The sequence below is a fragment of the Rosa chinensis genome, chromosome 5 (assembly GCF_002994745.2).
Source record: "Rosa chinensis cultivar Old Blush chromosome 5, RchiOBHm-V2, whole genome shotgun sequence".
In the NCBI taxonomy this organism is placed as follows: Eukaryota; Viridiplantae; Streptophyta; class Magnoliopsida; order Rosales; family Rosaceae; genus Rosa; species Rosa chinensis.
The window spans coordinates 10594911-10603276 of NC_037092.1; the positions used below are offsets into that span (position 1 = coordinate 10594911).

Sequence of the window (8366 nt, forward strand, 5' to 3'; positions counted from 1 at the left end):
CAAGGACTCGAGAGTATGTTTATTAGCCCTAGATGATTATCCTAGTTAATTGTGCCCTTTGAAAAAAAAACTGTTCCCACCCTAATGAAGGTCATCCCCAAAATCTCCCTTACCCAGAAAAATATGTAATATAATTATACGTTTGCTTCCCCCAATCTTCATAACCTTTTAGGGTATATGACCTAATATACAGAACCATCTTAATCTACCTGCTTCTACCAATTGTGAACATCAGCTACACACCTATCCATAACCATCGCCACCCATTTTTTTCCCTCTCTTGTTTAATCAGTTAACCCTTGGCTTTTCTAGTTTCCCATCTTGATCATCACAACGGCATTATCATTTTTTTTTTTTGATAAGGGATTTGGAACCAGTCAAGCTGGGAGGCTCATCCCCACGCTTATATTATTAACGGCATTATCATTTCATCCGAGCTAAATTATCTGTGTGTCTCTTCTTTTTTGCATGCACTGATGCACCGACCACGCTTATGACCCTTGATAGATCATGAAGGTGATTTGACTATGCAGAAGCCATGGAATTGCAGCATGATAGGAATGGGAACGTGGCCAGCAGCTAGAGGAGACACGTGGAAGGCTTGTTGGGGTAATGAGGAATCTGTAGGTATATTCTGTAGGGTTTTTGCAGAAGGGAGGGGACAGTTCTTTAAAGGGAGGTGGTAGGGTGCCTGGTTGGCAGGTGGTCATTTGGGCTACCCCCATGTGTATATTGTTAATGGCCTTCTCTATGTGACTATGTCCATGTAATATGACTATTATCTCAGTAATTTGTCCGTCGTATTCAGTTTTATACGGAGTTTGATGGTAGCAAACCAATAACCGTTCGCAGTAGGCCAGTAGTGTTATTAATTTTCTACGCTGGTTGGCGAATTCTATACAGCGGCCGAGATAGTTCACACTTATATATATACCGAGTCGTTTCAAAGAGGATGTCCGCACTTTATATACGGAGCCGTTCCAAAGAGAATGTCCGCACTTTTACTAAAGTGCGGACGACGACGCTGCAGTCCGGTTCAGGCCTTGACGGCGCGGCGCCGCTTGCCAAACGTAGACCAAGGGTCGAACGGACTGGTCTGCAGTGGGCTGAAGTCGCCGGCGACGTGGTTGCAGCGCTGCCCAGAACCTACAGTTGCAAGTGAGGTCGCTGCCAAGAAACCTGCAAACTCAATCTCCTCCGACCTCGATCACTGCCCATAAGAGGTCTGGGATGCCTCCGACTTCCGTCCAGTCAAACAGAACAAAGACAAAGAGAAAGTTTGGGAATTTCTAATATATTGATCTTCTCCAAAGATGGAGTACATATACAAAGTATATACATTCCTAATAGGAAACTAATTTACATGATATCCCTCTTAACTATACAATCCTAATTATACTACAATTCCTACAATTATGGAGAGTGACTCACGCCAATACTCCCCCTCAAGTTGGAGCATACATATCACGGATGCCCAACTTGTTAAGTGAGTCACAAAACGTCTTGCTAGAAACTGCCTTTGTAAGAATGTCCACCAACTGCTCCTCAGTAGGTACGAAAGGAAAAGAGATGATTTGTTGATCCAGCTTCTCTTTGATGAAATGTCTATCAACCTCCACATGTTTTGTGCGATCATGTTGGACAGAATTATGAGCAATTTCAACTGCAGCTTTGTTATCACAAAATAAGGGCATGACTTTCTTTTGCTTGAACTCCAAATCCCTCAACAAATGCCTTAACCACAACATCTCACAAACTCCACGAGCCATTCCTCTATATTCTGCTTCAGCACTAGAACGAGCCAACACCTTCTGTTTCTTACTCTTCCAAGTAACTAAATTCCCACCTAAAAACGTAAAGTATCCAGAAGTGGACTGTCGATCAGTCATACAACATGCCCAGTCTGCATCTGTATATCCTAAAACATCCAAATGTCTATGCTTAGAAAACACCAACCCCCTTCCAGGAGCAGACTTCAAGTACCTCAAGATCCGAATTACAGCTTCCATATGAGCCTTACTAGGATTATGCATGAATTGACTCACAACACTAACTGCATAAGCTAAGTCTGGTCTAGTGTGTGACAAATAAATTAATCTTCCAACTAACCTCTGATATCTTGCCTTATTCGTGGGTACTTGATCTTGATACTTAGCTAACCGATGGTTTTGCTCAATGGGTGTGTCAGCTGGTTGGTAATTGAGCATACCCGTCTATGCTAATAAGTCAAGGACATACTTTCTCTGGCTCAACATAATATAATCTTTTCCTCTAGCAACTTCAATTCCTAAGAAATATTTCAAACTTCCTAAGTCTTTTATTTCAAATTCTGCTGACAATGCACTCTGCAACTTCTTAATTTCCTCAAGATCATTACCTGTCACCACCATGTCATCCACATAAATAATTAAAGCTGTGACTTTACCCTTCTGATGCTTAAGGAATAGGGTATGATCTGAATTTCTCTGCCTGTACCCAATCCTCCTCATGAATGTCGTGAATCGGCCAAACCAAGCTCTTGGAGATTGTTTGAGGCCATATAGGGACTTCCTTAAACGACACACCAACTTGACTCCAGTGGAAGTACCATATCCCGGAGGCAAGTCCATGTATACTTCTTCATTCAAATCACCATGCAAGAAGGCATTTTTAACATCAAATTGTTGTAGAGGCCAATCAAGATTAGCAGCTAGAGACAGAAGTACCCGGATCGTATTGATCTTTGCTACTGGTGCAAAAGTTTCATCATAGTCCACACCATACTTCTGGGTATAACCCTTCGCTACTAGCCTTGCCTTACATCTGTCCACCGAACCATCTAAATTGTGCTTCACTGTATACACCCATCGGCACCCAACTGTTTTCTTTCCAGGAGGTAGTGATACTAACTCCCACGTTTGATTTTTTTTCAAGTGCATCCATCTCCACAACCATTGCTTTTGCCCACTTCTCGTGATTCATTGCATCCTGCACTTTATTAGGAAGTGACAGAGAAGATAATTGATTTACAAATGCTACATATGGTTTAGACAACCTATGAGTAGTCACATAATTAGCTACACGATATTTGGTCTTAGCACACAAACTTGGTTCATATTTCTTGGCAGGCTAGCCACGGTTGGACCGTTCTGGTAAGACTCGTGTTGGAACATGCGTAGAATCAGTTAAAGGAGTAACACTATCAGACAAAGGTGGGTTATGGGACAAAGGCAAATTACTACGTACCTCATATGAAGATTGAACAGGGGAGACTGACTGATTAGGAGCTTCTTCTTGAAGGGTAGACGATTTGATAATTGTCTTCATGACACCAAAGGATGGGTGGCCCAAACGGCGATGCCACAACCACAATTCATTCATCTGATCAGAACTCAATGTCAGGGCAACAAGACCTTGTGGACTTGATGGTGCTTGTGTCGGTCCTCCGTACATGCAATCCACGTGAAACAGTCTCTCCCTCAAATCTCCCTTGCCAATTATCACTCGAGTACACAGATCTTGAAACATAACATACATAGGATAAAAGGTGACAAAGCATTTTTTTTGTGTGTTTAATTGAGACACAGACAAAAGATGATGAGATAAAGAGGGTACATAGAGGACATTATAAAGAGTAATGGACGGTGTAACCTGGACTGACCCAATTCCTAAGACCGGAAAGGACTCACAATTGGCATTAGAGACATGTGTTATGGATGGGGAGGACAACATGACGAAGAAAGACTTATCATAGGTCATATGATCAGACGCACCAGAATCAATTATCCATGTATTACTACCAGTAAAGCCAGAAACATTTAAAGCGACACCAATTTTACCTCGATTCTTCTGAGTTAGGGAAACATTACCCTTAGTTTGATCTTGACCCTCCACATCATAGAAATCTGGTTCTTGCTCCTGCACTAGTTGGATTGCCGCCTTGCTTTTCTGACCATTGTTACTTCTTTTCCAACCAGAGTTATTGGAGTTGAGTCTTTGCAACTTGGGGCATTGACTCTTGTATTAGCCAACAATTTTACAATAGTTGCAAGTCACCTGACTGTTGAACAACGAAATAAGGGACAAATCTGCCATTCTTCTTCTTCAAGCAGCAACACAAAACACAAAATTTGACATGGCTAAGGAAGGAGAGGCTGACGGTAAGGTATTGCAAACTTTAGGGTTTTAGGGCAAAAGGAACAGAGGATGAAAACAAAGGACAAACTCTTAAACAGAACAAAAACAAATTTGCAGCTGAAACAAACGAATAGAGTCCATACGGATCTCTGCTCTGATACCAAGTCAAACAGAACAAAGACAAAGAGAAAGTTTGAGAATTTCTAATATATTGATCTTCTCGAAAGATGGAGTACATATACAAAGTATACACATTCCTAATAGGAAACTAATTACACCGTGATATATCCCCCTTAACTACATGATATCCCCATTAACTATACAATCCTAAAAATACTACAATTCCTACAATTATGGAGAGTGACTCACGCCAACACGTTTGGCCCGATTCGCTCTGAAATGCTGTAGAAGATCGACGTCCGCACTTTATGAAGCTAATATACCGATTAGAGGGTTACAACATGCATTGCGTACTTTCGTTTTCATATAAATAGAAAGTTATTCATTACTGTTAAATTACATGTAAGATATATGTCTCGATACCTTGCCAACTATGAAAATATATACGACACATTAGAAGAAACACAACATTATCACATGCATGCACACGATTATAGTTAGAAATGGGTTTGGTCTTGTCTTCTGATAGTTAACCGCACGTTACTTGTTTAGTATTTGATGTAATGACAATTTGGAAGAGGATTTTTAATTGGATCTCCAATTGCACAATGACACAAACAAATATGGTTAAAGTATGTGATGTAAGCGTACGAATGTGAAAATATGACAAGTATGCGAGATTTTGTGTTAGTTTTTCATTTATGTCAATTTTAATTAATAGGTTGGATGTGATTGTACTGCCTCATCCAAAACTTATTTATTTCTCGATGCATAGGCATACAATCCTACTAGAGATTGATGGGTTGATTACGGCATCTTGTCACTTCTTCTTTTTGGTTTCTTTTTTTATCAGAAAAGTTGAGTGGGTGGCTAATTCTCCATACGACTAGTACAACCTCGGCATATGCAAAACTGCACAAAAGTTAACCTTGGTTCTCTTTTTAGTTAGTTACTCGAGTTATTTGTGCTTTTACAAAACAAAGAAATTTTATTTTACCATGTAATATGGAGACTAGAGTCACGTATAGACGTATAGTCATTACTCTTTGGTACAAGTAATGTGTCGGTGAATAATATTTTGTACGTTTTCAAATTACTGAAAAAGGCATATAAAAGATTGACTTTAGAGTTGTATAATTCACATAGAAGAAAAGATCAATGCATGATGTATATGATTCACATATAATGTCATTTTAACCTTTTCCTAAACCTTGCATAAAAGGTAAAAATGTTATTGGGGTCAGAACAGTAAAAGAGTCAAATTACCAAGTGTGTACTCCCATGTTGTTCATTGTTGTTGGTTTTGGATACTCGTACCAACTTTTTTTTCTCATTTTCTCTCATATATTTACCTAAATATTAGCTAAGAAGAAAAAAAAAAATTAGGAGACAGCTCCGAGAATATACACAACTGTCACCAGTCACCCGCCAGTGACAAAATCTGGCAGGACTGTCTGAACACGTGGCGCGCGCATCCCGCCGTTAGTTCTCAAAAGTAATCGAACGCCCCAGACTGTCCGTTATTTTTATTCTGATCATCCGACTTGGCGTGGCAAAACGGCGTCGTGTTCTGCCTTCTCAGACCCGGGACCATCGGCGGCCGCAGCGACCGTATCAACGCCAAGTTGATCCCCTTGAAGAAAGGATGCTTCTTGACGTCAGCAGCGCCGCGCTTCGACCCGAGCCGCCGCTCCGGGTCCTTGTTCAGAAACCCGGATATCAGGTCCCGCGCGTGGCCCTCAAGCGCGCTGCAGGGCGTGGACGTCGGGAAGGTTAAGGGACTTTTCACGATGCTTCGCAGTGTAGTCTCGTTCGATGGAGCCGCAAACGGCGTCCGCCCGTAGATCATCTCGTAGAGGAAGATCCCAAACGCCCACCAGTCAACCGCGTTGCCGTGGGACCTACCGGAAGCAACCTCCGGCGCCACGTACTCGTGGGTCCCGACGAACGAGCATGACCGGGCGGCGACCGGCTCAGCCACGAAGAGGCGGTTCGGCGACAAAGTCTGAACCTTTCTCGACCGGAACAGCCGGTTTGAGAGGCAGGAGAAGGGAGTGAGAGTGCTCGGGCGGGGGCGGGCGTACGATGGGGTTGAGATGGACTCTGGAACCGGAGAGGAGTCGGGTGACTCAACGGCGGGGATTGCGTCGGAGCAGAGAGAGAGGTCAAAGTCGGAGAGCATGATGTGACCGTCGGATCTGACGAGCACGTTCTCCGGCTTCAGGTCTCTGTAGATGATTCCCAACATGTGGAGGTACTCCAAAGCCACCAGGACCTCAGCAGCGTAGAACCTGCAAATGGAAAATGAAAATATATCCGAGTTAGAGATCCGAGTCGACTCAACGAGTTAAAACCAAAAAAATTTGTTCTTTTGCTGAGAAATCTTGACTGAAGAAGACGTTGCAGGGAATCAAAGCAGACAAGATAAGAACATCTCATGATCAAAAGCGCAACGATACAAAATACACATGGGGTTGAAATAATATTTTTGTTTTTTCAAAATTATTTTTAAAATCGATCCAATCCAAGAGGGGTTTAATAATTTATGATATAGCTGGATCATACAATGTAGTAATGATAAGCATCGGCCATGAATTTACCTTGCGGAGCTGAGGGAGAAGCGGCGGTTAGGCTGTTTATGGCGGAGGGAGTGCAAGTCGCCGCCGGAGCAGTACTCCATGACGATGCAGGAGAAATGCGAGGCCTCGAACTCGGCGTAGAGAGTCGGGAGGAAAGGGTGGTCAAGCATTTTGAGGATCTTGCGCTCCATCTCGGCTCTGGGCTCCTTCTTCTTGAGGGCCAAGGCCTCCTTGTCGACGACTTTCATGGCGTAGACGCATGAGGTTGAGGATGAGGATGATGATGATGAGTCGGAGTCGGGACTGCGGAGGCTGCAGAGGTAGACGGTGCCGATGTCGCCGGAGCCGATGCGGCGGTGGAGGCTGAAGTCGCGGTAAGTGAGGGCGGATTTCTTGGAGCGAATGACCGAGTAGGCGAAGTCGGAGGAGCGGTGTGGCTTGAGGGCGAGATTCTCGGTGCCGAAGAAGTCGGTTGCGGCGGTTAAGGTGGTGGTTGCGTCGAAGGAGAGGCGGCTAAAACTGCTACAGGTGTCACTACTCATTGAACTGTCTGAATCACGCGCGAGAGTAGTACTAATCGGACCAAGCTCTAACATCTTAGAAGCTCTTCGCTCCGGGAGAGAAAGGAGGAGGAATACGTCGCCGTTTTCTTGAGGCTAGAATCAAAGAAACGCCCACTTTGAGCTCGAGCGAATGGGATAAGAAGAAAGAAGATTCAATTTTTTTTTTTTTGTTGTGGATTGAATTCAATGAAGGCTGACAGAGGGTTCTGTGATTATTAGGTCAGGAGTTGTAGGCAACAGTGGAAAGACTGTAGAGATTGATAGCCAGCTTGCATTGGAGGGACGCCATTAAAGGAGGTCTAGCTCTCTCCGTACACAGGTTTGAATGCGAGCTCAGGCTTTTTCAGGTCTGGACCTCAAAATTAGGGTTTGTAAGAGAGAGAGATAGAGAGAGAGAGAGAGAGAGGGGTTTCAAGCTGGTTTGGTTCTGTGGCTTTTTCTCTACTCACACTACGAGATTGAGAGTGGTTGGGGTATTTATGCTACGCAGTAATGGTGCGTAGGCGGTAAGTTTTGTTACTGTTCAGTAATAATATCAGAACAACCGAGGAGTCTGGCACGTGCGGTATTGCTGTTTCGCACGTGGCGATGGTGGCTCGACCTATGCGCGTGCGGTTTGCAGGGTTGTGTCACTCTGGCGAGGGGCTGGTGCAAGCTATTGTGGTTTTGTTTGGGAAAAGTCGGGAATGCCCCAGCGGAGGGACTGTAACGGTCAACTCTCATGAGCCATCTGCGGGAAATATGCTCTGGGGTGGACGAGAATTGTCGACTGTAAAATGCTCAGAAGTTTCTGGTGTGAAAGAGAGAATGAAAAAGATAAAAAAGAATAAAAAGTGTGAATTTCCTCTCTCGAGAGAGAGAGAGCACTTATCACGTTGCTAATAGTAATTTTTTTTTTCCACAAACTATACAAAGGATTAGATACCTTCGCTATTAAGTCTTATTGCATTTCGCCAAAATCGCTTTAATAGAAGAGATAATGTAAGTA

At 43.4% G+C, this 8366-nt stretch overlaps 1 protein-coding gene across 1 annotated transcript; it reads right to left on the reverse strand.

Moving 5' to 3' along the window:
• Window positions 1-5401: 5401 nt before the first annotated feature.
• Window positions 5402-7814, reverse strand: LOC112166112 (protein kinase PINOID). Its single transcript, XM_024302879.2, has 2 exons — window positions 6837-7814; window positions 5402-6527 (listed from the first exon to the last, which is right to left on the reverse strand). Exons 1-2 carry the CDS (start codon window positions 7409-7411, stop codon window positions 5726-5728), a joined length of 1377 nt encoding a protein of 458 aa, XP_024158647.1. The 5' UTR covers window positions 7412-7814; the 3' UTR covers window positions 5402-5725.
• Window positions 7815-8366: the final 552 nt, after the last annotated feature.